The sequence below is a fragment of a genome, unplaced genomic scaffold, assembly GCF_019419815.1.
Source record: "Pyrus x bretschneideri cultivar Hongxiangsu unplaced genomic scaffold, Pyrus_bretschneideri_v1 Contig7, whole genome shotgun sequence".
NCBI lineage: Eukaryota > Viridiplantae > Streptophyta > Magnoliopsida > Rosales > Rosaceae > Pyrus > Pyrus x bretschneideri.
Window position 1 is genome coordinate 1,938,197 of NW_025999809.1, and position 18,692 is coordinate 1,956,888.

At 37.1% G+C, this 18,692-nt stretch overlaps 1 protein-coding gene across 3 annotated transcripts; it reads left to right on the forward strand.

Moving 5' to 3' along the window:
* The first annotated feature begins 11,777 nt into the window (after positions 1-11,777).
* LOC103933581 (alanine--tRNA ligase, chloroplastic/mitochondrial) lies at positions 11,778-18,418 on the forward strand. 3 transcript variants are annotated; one of them, XM_048573987.1, is made up of 13 exons: positions 11,778-11,959; positions 12,797-12,907; positions 13,009-13,217; positions 13,573-13,751; positions 14,194-14,272; positions 14,693-14,827; positions 14,940-15,089; positions 15,274-15,384; positions 15,476-16,393; positions 16,609-16,881; positions 16,982-17,191; positions 17,342-17,499; positions 17,850-18,418. In XM_048573987.1, the coding sequence occupies exons 1-13, from the start codon at positions 11,824-11,826 to the stop codon at positions 18,184-18,186; spliced, it is 3,006 nt and encodes a 1,001-aa protein (XP_048429944.1). In that variant the 5' UTR covers positions 11,778-11,823; the 3' UTR covers positions 18,187-18,418. The 3 variants fall into 3 exon arrangements, with proteins under 3 accessions (XP_048429944.1, XP_048429945.1, XP_048429946.1); XM_048573988.1 differs by having other exon boundaries at positions 12,797-12,898; XM_048573989.1 differs by lacking the exons at positions 11,778-11,959; positions 12,797-12,907 and having other exon boundaries at positions 13,075-13,217; positions 13,562-13,751.
* The last annotated feature ends 274 nt before the right edge of the window (positions 18,419-18,692 follow it).

Below are 18,692 nucleotides of genomic sequence, written 5' to 3' on the forward strand. Positions count from 1 at the left end.
AAAATTTTTCTTTTCCAAATCTGCATAAACATTTCAAAATGTTTAATTGAATGAAATAATATAAAATAAATGTAGATAAGAAGTAATAGACCCAAAGTCAATGGTATTAGGGGTAATTTAGACATCCAAAAATACCAATTTTGCCAAGTCATACTTAATTATGGATATTGCTTAGTTGGAGCCTAGTCATTGGGTTTTTATTAGAAAATTTTACAATTATGGGTTTTAGTTAAAGAAAATTGAATTCCAAGGGGTATAAGGGTTCTATAGATATAAGCCCATGCAACACTTATTTCGTTGACCAAAACCCATCTCATTTTAAACATCCAAATAAAACCCAAATTTGAAATAAACTTCCATGTAAACAAATAAATACCTATTATTTTTAAAATATTTACAATTGTGCCACAACACCCTAATTATATGTTGTGCATGAAAATATGGAAAATATAAATGAAAATATATAAAACGGGCGCAAATGGACATATATAACTTGGAAATTGTAAGGAATCTAATATAAGAAACGTCATAATAGCCTGGCCCAGTGTCATCCTATTCTGTTGTCCCGAATCTTAATATAAGTACAGCCATGGTGCCGTTAAGTTTACAAATTAAAGAATAATATTGATTGTCTCAATGGTTAGAGTCTTCGTATTAATTTTACTAGATCTAGATTTGAACTTTGTGTCTCCACTTATTGTAGTTGAGATTAGAAATATATCACTTATAATCAACAATTTTCAAATTAGATTCCATAATTATACATAGATATACAGTTAGGATGTACAAATATATCTCTAATCAAATATAGACGCAAAGTAGTTGATTATTAATTAGAAGTAGTTCCGGAGTCACCAATTATTATTATCTCTATTTTTTTTTTCTTTTTTATAATTCTAAGCCTTTCACTAATATCTATTTGGAACTACACAGAAAACTGTTATACCATATTCCAAATTAGTTGGTAACCAAATGTTTGAGACTTGTGACCTTAATATATTAGTCTTAAATTTTGATAAAAACTTATTAACATGGGGTTTCTTGGCTCAGGCTTCTGTGTTTCTTAGTTTATTACATGTCGTCCGTTTCTGCATAGCTGCTTAAGTTACACCTAAGAAAAATGGTCGACTTCACATCACATTAACAAGGTTTGCTAACGTAACTCAGACTAGCTAACACGTATCTCCTTCCTAATTAAGTACTTACCAAAACATATACAGTTTGCTCAACGTCCTTAACCACTTTTCTAGTAATGTATAATTCCAATTGTATTACTTTTCTCTCCTTCTTTTGCAATTTTCGTTGCATGAATATCTCACTGATTAAGCATAATATTGTAAAGTATCTCAAATACCAATTCTCAAGTCTCCCATGTCTGTCGCAACCCTAATTGTGTGGAACATAGATTGACCAAGTTGGCCTTTAATTTATTTCAAAAATGTTTCCCTTTGGTTTGAGGATCCTCCAAATCTCATCCCGAATGCTCTCCTAAGAGATTGTAATTCTTCTCAATAAAATCGCCATCGCTTATCTTCCAAAGAAAAGTATGTACATCATAATATTGGATTTTGTGTGTGTGTGTAAACAAAAACGAGATTGGGATATGCATGTCATCTAAGATTTAGTTAGTTAGAATTAGATGGCTCTAAAGCCTTAGTCAATCATAAAGGAAATGAAAATCCGGATTCTGGCATAAAAACTGTCTAGCTAAATTTAATTGTACAAGAAATGTTCTCTCTAGCAAATCCAACTTCGATATATTGAGATGACAGTAAGTGCTGAATTCAATAGAGTAAAGGGACACTCTTTGTTTTCTTATTTGTTTTCATTTTGCAGCTTTCACAGGTAACCAATACATATAGCGATCAAAGAAAGAAAGTTCTATTTAGCCGGCTAATTATTTATTTTATGCAATACTGCAATTGGTGACTGGAGAATATAACACCCTAGCTAGTTGCAGGTTTGATAAGCAGCTAATATTTATATGCATATAGATGATTTAGACAGCGACGTGCAATATTCACAGGCTTTATATTTAGGTGGCCAACCTGGTCTCTATATATATTATGAGTCCGTGACTTGTTATGAAAGGAGGGTCCTCAGTTGACCCCAATTCATCGGCGTTAGAATACAGGAAGTAAACATATTTATAGTTGGAATGTCAAGAGTCTTGTATTATTTTGTTGGTGAAGGAATGGAACCAAATAATTAATCAATTCTATTTTAACAAACTAACAATATAATTAATTAGTTATTTTTATAACGTTTTTATACGACATTAACGTTCAAGATATGCACGATGAATATTATATACTATCTTCCCTTTTTATCTCAATAATGTTAATAGTGATTCTACATGTTTTGATTGCTAGATGAATACATATATTGTTAGATCAACCAGACTGAATTTGAATAAATTATTCATTGCCGTCTAATTTTTTGTATATATTGAAAGCCATTTATTACTATTTAGACTATTTCCAAAAGAGATGTCAAATTTTTAAATTTGAAGGCTTATATGTGGCATATTAATCTTTTTGTAAATTTTGTTCTCCTACTGATATGTCAAATTTAAACTATTATTAATTGTATTATTTACTTTTTATAATTGTAATTAGTGTTTTTTTTTTTTTTGAAGAGAGTAATTAGTATTTTTAAAACAAAAGAGAATAACAAAAATTATAAAAAAAATAAAAAAAACATTTATTATCCACTGAAGATATATTTGAAGCCGCTACCAAATTTGTCAGCAACTTCCTCTGCTGCCATTCCATGGTATGCCGCATAAAAATTAGCATTTCGGTTGAAAAACTCTAATGTTATTTTTTTTTTTTTTACCGTAATAATTACTGATGTGAAATTCTTTTTAAATATTTTTAGACGTAGCTTTAAATGCTAAAAAATTAGACATCGTGGAAAGATACACATCCAACGGTTGTGAAAATTAATGAAGGTTGAAAAGCTATAAACCGGTTAAGCCTGCTAACAAGTAACAAGTAAACGCGAGGGTCCACTTGATTCAACTCATCCCAGAAAAATGGGAAAGGTTTGCCCCCATCCCTCTCCGTCCCTCCCTCCCTCAGCTTCTCTTTCTTCATCATTTTCAGAGTCCACTCCAGTGTCCACCCAACGCCACCATTTTCAGTCCCACGCTCCTGCCTCATTTAACAGCTTCCCACCCCTTCCTCTATTTTCGCCGCCAGTGAATGCCGCCTATGTTGTACGATACAGCGAAACGGTACATGCGGACACAATGATGCGAAAATTTTCAAAATTTAGGACACAACTATTAAAATATAGTAACTACTACACATATTAAAAACAATACTTCAGATTCATAATATGACAAAATACTTGTGTTCATCAAATTTGTACATATATTAAAAACAATACTTCAAATTCATAATATGACAAAATACTCGTGTTTATCAAATTTGTTCACCTGACATGGTAATTAAAACATAAACATAAAAATTAAAACAATACAAACACAATAATTAAAACAACACAAGATTCAAGCCTCAATGATCTTCAAATCTCTCTTTCTATTTCCTCTTGAACTTCATTGTCCTCATTAGTATGTCACAACCTCTAATTGGAGAGAAAGATGATTGAAGAGAAGGTCGCCGAACTTTTAGGTTTTAGAAGTTTAAATATTTACAAAACTGCTCCAAAATGTCTTTAACATTTATAAAAAAATCATGTGTCGTGTCTTGACAGTGCCCAAATAGTGTTCGAGGCGTGCCGGCATGTCAGAATGTCCGACACTTCGGGGTTTTAGAGTGTTTGTGCAACATAGGCTGCCGCGCCACCACCATTGAACTTGTCTGGGTGCCACAGATAAGTTGAAACTATCCAACGGTTAATATTAATTTGTTTAGTAAATAAATTAATAAGAAACATTGCTGGTTAAGTTCGGTTTTATCGAACAAACCATTCATGGAAACTGAATACCATTCCAAAACTTTTGGTAAGTTTCGGTTACCGAACGGTTCAGGATGATCGGGATCAGTTTGTTTTGGGTCTGGTTCGGGTAGGATTTGATTTTTTCGAGTATTTTTTTCCAGCCTTAGTTGAAACATCAATTCGAAAACTTTGTCCTCTGCGTTTTTTTTCTTCTCCTACTCTCTGTCCCGGGTTTCATGTAGGTTTTTGACATATTATAGCCCTTCCTCATCGACGACGTTTTCTCTGAAAGCTCCCAAATTCCGCTCCAATTTTCCTCATTTCTCTCTCTAAATATCCCTACCTAATTCCAAATTCCAAATCAAACGGTGAGTTTTGAGGACAAAGATGATGACGAAGAAGATGGTTATGATGGAGACGATAGTGAGGAGAGAGTAAAACAAGTTTATTTAAAAATTGTAATAAGATACAAACCACAGCAAGTGGTCCGGCGGAAATGTGGTGGGTTTGCTCCTTGACATGAGGTATGAGGCACGAGGTTAGCAAAAACATAGGTGATTCCTTGGTTGAAAGCTTAGGGAAGACTTTTGCCATTTAACTGTGGGATGGGCTGAAATGCCTTTAGTCTCTCCAGGCTTCACTGCGAATTAGTCATATCCTTTCGAGGTATGGGATACCTCAAGTTTCGGAAAAATAAATAACGTATTCGGACACCTTTTTGAATTTTAAGGTAATGTTTTAATTTATTTAATTAAAATTGTAGTATCAAATGCTACATAGTAGCAAAGTTGGACCCTTAATTATGAGTCCATTAATTTGTGTACGTCGATCAATTTTGAATTGGCTCGAACGGTTCAAATTTCGCTCGTTTAAGCTTGGTTAGCAAGTCAAATAAGCCGAGTTTGAACAAAATATTAGGCTTTCTAAAAAACTGAGCTAAGTGTGAACATCCGAGTCAAAGCTCTACTCACCTTCCGGAAGAAACGCGATAAATCGCTTTGAAAAAAAGTGGGAGCCATATCTGACTGTGGAGTCGAAGAAGGATGAAGCCGATCTGGAACGGGGAACGTGGGGGGAAAGAGGGGGGAAAAAGGGGAAAAGGTGGAAAGAAGGAGAATAGGTGGAGAAGGTGGAAGGTGGAAAAGGGACTGAAGTCAAAGAAAGCAGATGCACAGGGGGTTAAGTGGCAATCAGGCCGCAGGGGAAAATGGAAGATGAAGGATGTGGAAAATATGGAAGAGAATGCTTTTTCTCATTATGTTTCTCTACAAAATTACAAGGATATATATACATGATACAAGTGTGTAGGTAGGATAAGGTAGGACGACTGTAGGACGGCTAGTGTGTAGGTAGGACAAGGTAGGACGGCTGTAGGACGGCTAGTGTGTAGGTAGGACAAGGTAGAACGGCTTGACGGCTGTAAGATGGCTTGACGGCTTTAGGACGGCTTGACGGCTGTAAGACGGCTTATTCTTCCAATACTCCCCCTCAAGCTGGATCAAGGAGGTTAATTGATCCAAGCTTGGAGAGCAGACTTTGAAACTGAGGAGAGGCAAGAGACTTCGTGAAAATATCAGCAAGTTGATTTTGGCTTCGAGTGAATGTGGTTTGAATTACCTTGGACTGGACTTATTCCCGAACGTAGTGACAGTCAACTTCAATGTGTTTGGTGCGTTCATGGAACACCGGATTGGAGGCAATATGCATAGCTGCTTGATTGTCACAGAAAAGAGACATAGGTGTGTTAATTGAGAACCCTAAGTCCGAGAGAAGGCCCTTGAGCCAAATGAGTTCACATGCAGTGGAAACCATGGCTCTATACTCAGCTTCGGCACTTGAGCGAGCAATTACATTTTGTTTTTTTGCTCTTCCATGTCACGAGGTTTCCTCCAACCAACGTGCAGTAGCCAGTAGTGGATTTTCTATCAATAGCATTCCCTGCCCAGTCATCATCGGTGTAGGCAATGATTTGAGTATGACCATTGTTTTTCATGACGATTCCCCGACCAATGGAGCCTTTGAGGTATCTGAGAATTCTTTTAACAACATTTAAATGAGCTTCAGTGGGTGCATGCATGAATTGGCTTACAAGACTGACGGCGTAAGTTATATCCGGTCTGGTGATGGTGAGATATATAAGCTTACCCACCAATCGTTGGTAGTAACTGATATCACTGAGAGGTTCTCCTGTCAAGTCCAACTTCAATTTGCTATCAAGAGGAGTACGAGTTGGTTTGCAATCCATCATCTTCACTTCTTGAAGTAAGTCAATCACATATTTCCTTTGACTCAAAAAAAATCCCTTGGGGGAAGTGGCCAGTTCAATCCCAAGGAAGTATTTTAAAACTCCTAAGTCTTTAATGGCAAATTGTTGATGAAGAGAATGTCTAAGAGTGTGAATCTCATCAATGTTATCACCTGTGATGATGATATCATCAACATAGATTAGTACAACTAATTTGCCAACTAATCCTATTCGAACAAACAGGGAGGAATCAGCATGACTTCTCTTGAACCCAAAATTTTCAAGTACCGAGCTCAGTTTGGCATACCAGGCACGAGGAGATTGTTTCAAGCCATAGATTGACTTATGAAGCTTGCAAGCCATACCTGAATTCTGTGCTTGTGGATGACCCGGGGGTAGTTGCATGTAGACTTCCTCTTCGAGGTCTCCATGTGAAAAAGCATTTTTTACATCCATTTGGTACAATGGCCATTCATGGTTCACTGCAACAGATAACAAAACCCTTATTGTGCTCATCTTAGCCACGGGAGCAAATGTCTCCTTATAGTCCACTCCAAAAGTTTGAGTAAAACCGCGAGCCACCAATCTTGCCTTGTGTCGTTCAATTGAGCCATCAGAATTAAACTTGATTTTATAGACCCACCGACTGCCTACCACCTTCTTGCCTTTGGGAAGTTGAACTACACTCCAGGTTTTATTTTCATTCAAGGCTTTGAGTTCTTCTTCCATGGCTAGCCTTCACACAACTTGACGATTGGCTTCTTGAAAGTTCCTTGGTTCACTTTCATAGGACAGTTTACTGAGGAAGACTGCATGAGAGTGAGAGACTTTGGAGTAATTTACAAACTTGTGAATAGAGTACCTTGCATGGTAAGTTTCATAGTCTTGCAGCCTTGATGGTGGATGTCGATCTCGAGTCGGATTCTTGCGGGGTTGAGCTGGGATCACAATAGGTTCAGCTTCACTCTCTTGTATAGATGTTGTGTTATGGTCATGGGGAACTACTTGTGCTTCTGAGGCTTCAGTGTCGTCTCCAATAAGCAGGTTGTCATTAAGAGTTGCATGAGAGTCCCGGTTGTGAGGTAGTGAATGGACACAGTCACTTGGTTCGACTGGATTTGGCAATGGGAAGAGATCTAGGAAATGCTCCCCCTGACGATTTTGATCTGATGATTTGTTGAAATATGGTTGGTTTTCATCAAACCGTACATCTCTTGAGACAAACATCTTCCTGGAGCACAGATTGTAGCATTTGTACCCTTTTTGGGTGGAGGAGTATCCCATGAAAACACACTTGACAGCTTTGGGATCAAGCTTGTCTCGGTGATGGGATTGAATATGAACATAACAGGTACATCCAAAGATTCTCAGATGGGAAAGATTAATTTTTTTGTTTTGCATAACCTCAGATGGTGATTTTGTATCCAGAACACGACTAGGCAGTCTGTTAATAAGGTAGGTGGCTGCAAGAACTCCTTAAGACCAAAACCTCTTAGGCATATTCATTTGCAACATTAGCGCCCTGGTTTTTTCAAGTAGGTCCCGATTCTTCCTTTCGGCAATTCCATTTTGCTGAGGAGTACCTACACAACTTGTTTGATGTATAATTCCATGGGTGCTCAAATAGTTAGTCATATTTTTTTATGTATATTCAGTGCCATTATCAGACCTTAGTATGTGGATTTGGGACGAAAAATGGTTCATGACAAGATTATGAAAGTCCTTGAAAGCATCCATAACTTCACTTTTGAATTTTAGGAGGTACAACCAAGTGGCTCTTGAGAAATCATCAACAAAGATAACGTAGTACCTATAACCATCAAAAGACTCTAGAGGTGCAGGTCCCCAAACATCGGAGTGCACCATTTCAAACAACTTGCTAGTCCTAGACATGGAAGAATTGAATGGGAGTCTAGTAGATTTTGACAAATGACAAATTTCACATACAAGGGAGGATTTGCATAAACTAGGGAACAACGTAGACAACACAGATTCTGAGGGATGGGCTAGGCGTTGATGCCACAACCGATGTTCTAGGTTTGAGCTGACTTGGAACCCCTTTGGAACATTGAGGTCCTCTGAAAAATAGTACAGCCTATTTAGGTAGTGACCTTCACCAATCAGCTTCTTGGTGGCTAGATCCTAAAAAACAACATTGTGGGGGGAAAAAATTGCACGACAGTTTAGCGAGTTTGTAATCCTTCCTACAGACAATAATTGAAAAGGAAAAGATGGAACATATAACGCTGTGGACTCAACAGTTTCTGAGATCAGTTTAACTTTCCCTCTACCTAGAACTGGCACACCTCTACCATTTGCTACAGAAACTAGTGATGGTTTAGTGTGGCTTTCAAAATCGTATAGCTTAGAATATTGATTTGTCATGTGATCTGTGGCACCTGAGTCTATAATCCAAAAATCATGAAAGTGACTAACATTTAGAGCAGTTGAAAGAGCACAAATGATACCTGGAATGTCTCCTTGAGGTACATGACCAGATTCAGCTAAGAACCCTGCAAACTGTCCAAGAAGAGCAGTTTGACTTTCCCTAGTCGACGTTTCACCTGTGCTTCCTTTTCTGGTTTGAAGGTAGGTTGAGAACTCATTCAACAAGTCAGCCGAATTGGCTGTAAAGTTCATCGACCCACCGATGGATGTAGCAGCAGCAGCATGGTACTTGTTTGTATGTGGTCTAGCGTGTGAGCCCTTATGATCTCTTAAAGGCTTGTTCTCAAACCTTGGCTTCAACTCAGGGTGCAATATCCAGCATCGATCTATTAGATGTCCAACATTATTACAATGTAGACACTTCAGATCTGGCCTTTTTCCCTTGTATACTTTATCTCCAAATGACTTGTGATTTGTCACAAAAGCTCTAGCCTCAGACATACTAGGTTTTACGTCAACATTCATGACTTTTCTGCGTACTTCTTCTCACTGGATAGTAGTGCAAATACTTGCAAATGATGGAAGTTCGGGATTCATTAGAATATGGCTTCTAAGATCTTCATATTCGGAACGCAAACTTGCAAGCAAATGAAAGATTTTGTCTTCCTCGGACCTTTTTAACAGTACGGCAGCATCGATAGTGTGTGGTCGATACATTTCTAGTTCGTTCCACATGTTTTTCATGCAACCGAGATGATGAACAAAGGATTTATTACCTTGTTGAAGACTTGCAAGATTCCTCTTAAGCTGGAACACTCGAGCAGCATTGTTTTGATTTCCATACATGTCATTGACTGCCTTCCAAAGAGCACTAGAGGATTCTGAAAAACTGAAAATTTCAGACAGCTTAGGATCCATGGAGTTGAGGAGCCACGACATGACCAGCTGGTCTTTGCACAGCCATGCTTCATACTCCGGTGATGCGACGTTGGTTTGGGTTGGCTTCAGCTTCTGGAAAACTAGGGCGAGGAGCTGTGAAGCTTTCAGCTTCTGAGCCAAAAAGATTATTTTCTGCCATTATCGAAACGAATGTGCAGAAGAAGAGAAGGGACAACAATGGAGTCAGGCCGGTTAAGGTTCCGGCTCTGATACCATGTGGAAAATATGGAAGAGAATGCTTTTTCTCATTATGTTTCTCTACAAGATTACAAGGATATATATACATGATACAAGTGTGTAGGTAGGACAAGGTAGGACGGTTGTAGGACGGCTAGTGTGTAGGTAGGACAAGGTAGGACGGCTGTAGGACGGCTAGTGTGTAGGTAGGACAAGGTAGGACGGCTTGACGGCTGTAGGACGGCTTATTCTTCCAATAAAGGAGGAGGAGAAGGAAAGAAAAGGACAAAGGAGACAGGAGAAGAGAAGGACTGTCACTGACTCTGGCCATAGCTAGGGTCACGGTTGCGGGAAGAACGAAGGAGAGGACACTCACACACCAGTGAGAAAAGCTCTTAGAATGAGAGAAAGTTTAATGCCTGATCTTTGTTTCTATGATCAGTGAGCTTATCAATTGCTTAAACATTGTGTATATGAGGCTTTAAGCCGATCACTCATCATTGTATAAGATTTGAAAATCAATAGACTAAAATTCAATCTAATTATATGTTGAGAGAGGGACTGTAGGTCCTGATCTCTTAAAAACTCATCATCTCATATTATTCATAAATTGAGGACCAACTATTGTTGGCTCTTTGATCAATTTGATATTCTTTGTGATAACAGAATGGTCTAACAACATAAACTAAGCAGTAAATAAGAAAAAATGCCAATTTTATTTTTTCCATCAGGAAATCATATGTATTCACAATCATAACAATAGATTGATCAACATATGTTGTAATCCATGGAGATCCATATTTCGTATGCAGTAAAAAACCAAAGAGTTTCGTGCATAAAAGTAGCAACGACAATATTAAAGTAACAACTCTATAGCCACATCACACACTGGTATTTATAGATAAAAAATTACATCGTCGGAGTTGTGCATATCATTTGGGGTGTTAACTCTCTATTAATAAAGAAAAAAATAATCAAGCGATAGTTGTATTGATAACATGTTAGAAACAAAATATACAAAAAAAAAATTAAGAGATAAGAGAGGGATTAGGGGGGAGAAAATCAGAATCTCATTTGCTTCTCATTAGACTGTCTACTTATAAGCATAGAATTTACATAAAAAAGTGTTCACCTATTGATATATTATATATTGAATCAGAAAGTGAACAGCCACATATTATTATAACAACTTAAACTTTATTACCAAACCATCAATCCTCCTCTCAAGTAAAGATCCAAAATAATCATAATTTAATTACCACCGTAACTTGGAAACTACGACAATGTTTGAATGTGGGTATCATATATTACTACGTTTTTATTTTCTTTTAATTTTTATTAAGTTGAGCCAAACATAAGTCCAAGCACATTTAAAGAATAAGTTGAGTCAAAATTTAAAGGCTCAAGTTCGTTTTTAAACGTGTCAAGCTTAAAAACAAACTCGAGCTTGAGCTAGCGTCGATTACAAACTTTTGTTTGAGATAGAGCATGAAATTTTTTTTCTAAAGTGTTTTTTATGGTACTTGCATGTATCAAAAGAGTTCGATATTATGATCACATACAAAAAATTAATTTGAGTTCTGACTTTCAGTGTTGAACAAAAGGAATATTTGGTCCCACCTTCTTTCCATAAGCCCAATATCCAGCTATGATTATTTCATATTCCATACACTTCAAATTTGAAACAAGGTTGAGCACCAAATTAAGATGTAAAGAAAATAAAACATTTTTTTGAGATGAAAGGGCAACATTTTATTGAAACTCTAAACAGTACACTTGAGCCAAACATAATTTCAAGATCATTTAGATAATGAGTTGAGTCGTTGTTCTGGTCCATTTACCAAAATCCACAAAAATCAAAGGAAAATTAATAAAAAGAGTTTGAAAACTTTGAGTTTTAACAATAAGGATAAAATAAAGAGTAAAATGAATAGTACCAGATTTGACTTTGTAGTCTAAAAATATGATTTTTCATTAAAATGAACAGTACCGCAAGTTTTTCGTTAAAACTCTTAAAAATCAATTGCAATCCTCAAAATATGAATAACCGCTTAATTACGTGGACCTCTGCAAAAGCCTTATCCTCTCCTCTCTCTCCAACGTATATAAACGCCCATTTGAAATTTCTCAGCACAACGATACTTAAGAGGGACAATCGCAGTACACCCATGGAAAGCTTGAAGCTTTCACAGCCTTTGTGCAGTAGCCATGGCTGGAAATCTCTCATTCCACTTCCCACTTCAAGAGTTTTGCCCAAATCAACTTTCCACATCTACCCAAATCGTAAATTGGGCCTTTCCACCGGTACTTTCTTCTCCAACTCTGCTTACTCTTTTGCTTTCAACTCACAGATTTCTTTATGCAATTACTGAGATTTCTGCTGTTATTTAGTTCTTACCAGAAAACCCAATTGGTTGAAATTTTCAATTCTTTATTTTTGTAGCTCGATTTGTGGTGCTACAAGCTCTCTTACTATGAATGTTTTCTTTTCTTTTTTTGTTAGTATTTTCTGGGTGCAAGACTGTCTTTTGACGTAAGATTTCTTTTTTGCACCCACTTAGTTTTTATTTGAAGTTCCTTTTGATTGAAATTTCCGATCAGATTTTACTTTTTCGTTTCGTTCAAAATCCCCTGATTGTTCATGGGTTTTGGTTGCCGCAAATTAGTTCTTGTTATACACCTTTAGATCCGCTACATTGGTTCGGGATGCTGTTTAACTTATGTCAACCATTGTATTTTCTTGACTTTCTTTTACATAAATATTTTGGATTTCGTATATGGAGAATTTTTGTTTTGTTAATTCGTTCCCATGAGATAACCCGGAAGCAAATTGGAATGACAATGAGTTGTTAGAATTGTTATAGTTATACAATTTTGGTATTAGGAGTGAATGTTACTCATATGGACCTGAACGTTGTAAACTGAAAACAATCCTTGTTCATCCATGATGAGAGGTCTCACTTTTATCTGGTTCTCTAGCAAGCCTTCTTGCAGCTTCACATCATAATTGTGCCAGATTTCGCTAATTTTATTTTGTTTTTATTCCATGATGTTAACTTGGCTGGTTCAGTGCTCTACATTGACTTCATGTTCATGCACTAGTTTCTGAACAGCCATGATTTTGGGAACTTTTTTTTACAGGCTTCATTATCACAGCAAACGTAGCCCTCTTCTCTTCCAATGTATTTCCCAGCAGGCATTGTGTTGTAACACAAGTTCGGAACATGAAGTTTAGTACTAAAAGTACATCAGGTTGCTGTAGCTAATTGGATACGTTTTGGTTGAAGAGCTTATTGATTATTGTTGAGATTTTATCTTCATAGGATATTGTTTTTACTTGCATTACTTTTCAGCATCTGTACAGTCTGCAACTGATGAACTGGTGGAGGGTAAGTCCAAGGATCTCTCTGTGAGTGGGGATTCCATACGCCGTCGGTTTCTTGATTTTTATGCTGCCCGTGGTCATAAGGTTCTTCCAAGTGCTTCTCTTGTGCCAGATGATCCCACAGTTCTACTAACGATTGCGGGAATGCTCCAATTTAAGCCCATATTCCTTGGTCAGGTATGACACAGACTTTCTAGAAACCCGTCATGAGATAGTTATTTTATCATTTGAAATCATTACAGCGTCAATTGTGAAAGTAAAATTATCCATGAAGTAATTAAGGTGTTTATGAATATATTGTCTACACTCAAAATACATTTTAATGGCATCAAGGTCATTTAGAACCCCAAAGTTAGGGTAATTTTGACCTGCTATATTGTGATAGACATCATACACTACATCGGTTCATTTAGGTTTATTTTTCTGTTATATAGATTTTTTTTTTTTTTTTTTCATTCTGATCAAGCTGCTTTCCTTACATTTTTAAAGCGAAACCCTAGCTTTTCTAATGGTGGTCGCAGATCCTGTTCAGGTTCCTAGACAAGTTCCTCGTGCTACAACTGCACAGAGGTGCATACGTACAAATGATGTGGAGAATGTAGGCCGAACAACTCGACATCATACGTTCTTTGAGATGCTTGGAAATTTCAGTTTTGGGGATTACTTCAAGAAGGAGGCAATCCAATGGGCATGGGAGCTTTCAACTGTAGAGTATGCAAGAACTTAATGTTGTTTATTGCTCATTAATGTGAATTTATAAGTTCTGGTTATTGTTTTAAGGATGATTGCTGTTCTCATTCTTTGAATAGTAGTTAGCCATGATATTCTCACCTAATTCACTTTATACGTAATATATATATAGCAAAGACAACCTCACTGTTTTGCATATGGAAGCTCCAAAGAATCTTATCTAAACTCCTTGTCGTAAAAATTATCTTTCTTATTTGAGAAGGATATCCCTTTCGTGCTCCATAAAATAAGCCCAGTCCCATAAGAAACTGTACTTTTCCCTTTTTTTTTTTAGTAGTAGTCCTATGGTTTCTTTTGTATTTCATTGATGCTTTACTTTTCATGGTAATGAATATTTTTATCAATCTATACTCTTGCTATTTTTGAAAATATAACTTCTGCAAAACCTGTTTATTTCTCTCAGATTTGGGTTACCAGCTGACAGATTGTGGATTAGTGTCTTTGAAGATGATAATGAAGCTTTTGAAATCTGGCATGACGAGGTTAGCCATTAATGAGGTCCCCCAATAATTTCTTTTACTTTTACGAATAACATTGTTTGGTTTTTTCTGCTCATCCATTCTCTCTTTTTTCACTATACTTCCATGTGCATATTGCATTTATCTTAAACTGAGCCAGTGACAAATCTCCTACTGACTTTCAACATTTCACTGTTTGTGGCTGGCCTTTGTAATGTACACATGCATTTTTCACCTTTATGCCTACATCCAGTATCTTCCGATGAAATGGACATATTTCTGTCTCTGCAATATGCTTTTGGTATCAGAATCACAAATACCATATGAGACTTAGTGTTTTTTTGGTTCTCTACTAACTGTTGAAGTGTATCTCTAGTTGTATAATTGATGTTACATCAAACAAATGTAAGAACATACAGTAATATATCATGGCTTTTGGTTCAGGTGGGCGTTCCTGTAGAGCGTATAAAGAGAATGGGTGAAGAGGACAACTTTTGGACTAGTGGAGTTACTGGTCCATGTGGCCCATGTTCTGAGATTTATTATGATTTCCATCCTGAGAGGGGCTATGCTGCCATTGTATGTATTTGGTTTTCAAAAATTTTCTTTGCAGGGGGGAAGTTTTAAATACTGAACTACTTTACAGCGGTGATTTTTCCTTCATTTACATTGCCATGACTTTATTTTTCAGGATCTGAATGATGATACGAGGTTTATAGAATTTTACAATTTAGTTTTTATGGAATTCAACAAGAAGGATGACGGCTCGCTTGAACCCTTGAAACAGAAGAATATAGATACTGGGCTTGGCTTGGAGCGTATGGCTCGCATTCTTCAGAAGGTATCAGTTGATTTGCCGGTTTTGCATGATAATGTATATAAATTTCTTTGCAAAAATTGGTACTTCTACTGTTGTACAAGAAAACTAAAGGAGCATGTCGTTAACCGCAGCATGCATTGATTGCAACACCAGTATCAAATGAATTGGTTCAATATTTATCAATTAAGTCATGTTTTTCTTGCAGGTTTCAAACAACTATGAAACCGACTTGATCTATCCAATTATAGAGAAAACCTCAGAATTGGCAAAAGTACCGTATGGTCTAGCTGATGATCAATCAAAACTGAACCTCAAAGTATGCCCTAGTTTAGGAAACCATGTTCTGTTAAGTTTTTATTTCAGCAAACACATTGGTAGGAATTCTCATGTAAGTTTTCTTATTTCAGATTATAGGAGATCACATGCGTGCAGTTGTATATCTCATATCAGATGGGGTTGTTCCATCAAATATTGGAAGAGGTTATGTCGTTCGACGGCTTATTAGAAGAGCCGTTCGTACTGGTAGGATGCTGGGTATAAAGGGAGATGGTCAGGGAAACCTTGAAGGAGCATTTTTACCAACCATTGCAGGAAAAGTAATCGAGTTGAGCACCTACATATATCCAGATTTGAAAAATAGAATACCCCGCATTCTTGAGGAGTTGAAAAGGGAAGAACTTAAATTTGTGCAGACATTGGAGAGAGGGGAAAAATATCTTGACCAAATGCTAGTTGACTCACTGTTAAGTGCAAGAGAAAGTGGGACTGCACCTTGCTTGTCAGGAAAAGATGCATTTCTTTTGTACGATACGTATGGATTTCCTGTTGAAATAACAGCAGAAGTGGCTGAAGAACGTGGTGTAAGTATAGATATGAATGGTTTTGATATTGAAATGGAAAACCAAAGGCGTCAATCCCAGGCTGCACATAGTGCTGTTAAACTTTCCATGGGAAATAGTGCAGATGTTACAAAAGATGTTGGGGACACCAAATTTCTTGGATATGAAACCCTTTCTGCAACAGCCGTAGTGGAAAGTCTTATAGTGAATGGGAGCCCTGTCCTACAGGTTTCCGAAGGAAGTGAAGTAGAAGTGTTGCTGAACCGAACACCATTTTATGCAGAATCAGGAGGTCAAATTGGAGATCATGGATTTTTATATATTCCACAAGGTGAAAACCAGTACAAGGCTGTTATGGAGATAATAGATGTCCAAAAATCTATGGGTAACATATTTGTTCATAAGGGTACGATCAAAGAGGGAGCTTTAGAAGTTGGCAGAGAAGTGGAAGCAGCAGTGGATGCAAGACTAAGACAGCGGGCTAAGGTACAAACCTACATGCAGGATTGGTTTTCCCCTTAATTATGAACTTTAAGCAAGCTTCAAAACTATAAGAGCTATCTATATATTCTGAGTTGAATTAATTGTAACTATGAAAGTCAAAATATATGGTATCTATTATTGGCATGCTCTAATCAATTAGAATAAATTCTATCAAAGCATTTTAGCTTGCAAACTGAGCTATGCTTAGCTCCCTGCAGGTTCATCATACTGCTACTCATTTGCTGCAATCTGCACTCAAGAAAGTTATAGGTCAGGAGACATCACAAGCTGGTTCGTTGGTGGCTTTTGAGCGTCTAAGGTTTGATTTCAACTTCCACCGACCACTTACTGACAGCGAGCTTGCGGAAATTGAAAGTCTGGTTAATAAATGGGTTGGGGATGCAACACCGCTTCAAACTAAAGTGATGCCTCTTGCTGATGCCAAAGGAGCTGGGGCTATAGCAATGTTTGGTGAAAAATATGGTGAAGAGGTACGAAATCTGCTTCACACCTTCTCTTGATCCCTTAAACAGTGTGTTTATTCCAATACGTTGCAAAGTGAAATTTATTGGTGAGTTTGACCTGCTGCAGGTTCGTGTTGTAGAGGTTCCTGGAGTATCCATGGAACTTTGTGGTGGGACTCATGTGAGCAATACTTCTGAAATACGTGGATTCAAAATAATTTCAGAACAGGGTATTGCATCTGGAATCAGGCGTATAGAAGCTGTGGCAGGTGATGCCTTTATTGAATATGTCAATGCCAGAGATTATTACATGAAACAACTATGTTCCACCCTCAAAGTATGTTTCGTTTTACTTTTTTTAAATCTCGTTTTTGTCTCTTTTTTCTTTCCCTCACTTCTCTTTTACAATTTTCTAATGCTTTTTGGTCCTTAATAGCCCTTATGAATGGAGCAAGAATTTTTATTATGTAATGTTGCTTTTCTGAAGGTGAAAGCTGAAGAAGTAACGAACAGAGTAGATAATCTATTAGAGGAGTTACGGATGACAAGAAATGAAGCTTCTACCTTGCGGGAAAAAGCAGCAGTTTACAAAGCATCGATCATGGCAAGCAAAGCGATTTCTGTGGGAACTTCACAAAAAGTCAGGTACATATATGGGACGAATTTACTTGGGCATTGCAACTATATCTCCATTTATCTAATAAGCTCTATCTTTCTCAGGGACTTTAACTACTATTTTTATAGCTTTTTAACCTATTGGAATCGCCAAACTTTAAACGTTAAGAAACTCGTGAATTAAACACTGCAATTTGCATTATAGCCTAAGCAATTTCATAATCCTGGGATTCTTAACATGTAAAAGTTCCTAAATAATTGAGTCCCCTCATTGGATTATTTACATATATTTCTTCCTCTTCATACTGGATATCCATGTGTTTTTTCAGATTATTTATTTATTTTGATCCTTGTTCTTTTGTGGAAATTTCATATCACAGTGTACTGGTTGAATCCATGGAAGACACTGATGCTGATTCACTAAAAAAAGCAGCCGAATATCTGATAGAGACGCTAGAAGATCCGGCAGCTGTCATTCTGGGCTCTTGTCCAGGTGATGAGAAGGTAAGCCTGGTTGCCGCATTCACCCCAGGAGTTGTCAATTTGGGAATACAGGCGGGGAAGTTCATAGGGCCCATAGCTAAGTTGTGTGGTGGTGGAGGGGGCGGAAGACCCAACTTTGCTCAGGCAGGAGGGCGGAAGCCTGAGAATTTGTCCAGTGCACTTGAAAAAGCTCGGTCCGAGATCATCTCAGTTCTATCTGAAAAGGCAAGTTAAAAAATCATTCATCAGAGTTCTAGTTGAAGGCTCCAAAGGAATATTGTTTGTCATACTGGTGGGGATATAAATACAGATATACTGTTTTTTCCTTTCATGGAAAGGGGAAATTGTTAATATTGTAGAGCGTGGATAGCAAATAGGTCCATAAATCTCAGCCATCCAATTCCAGTTGTAAGTTGCACATTTGAGTAGGAAATAAAAACCTATCTGAGATCGGCTTGATTTGTAACTTTTTGAGCATTAACGGGAGAGAACACTTTCGTACAGCTTGAATTGATGTTCCAAATTTGAGAAGTTCAAAACCGTTGGGTTTTCTTTTGGATCATGCTTACTTACGAGCAATGTTAATAGCATGATACAAAAGTAACCATCCGGTTCTCTCCCGTTATTTAACGTATAGTAACTTACTTTCTTATTTATTTTGTTTCTTCTAGTTGATTCAAATATTTTGTTTCTTGGTTTGCACGTCAGAAGTGCGAACGTTAATAACAGACGCATATAAC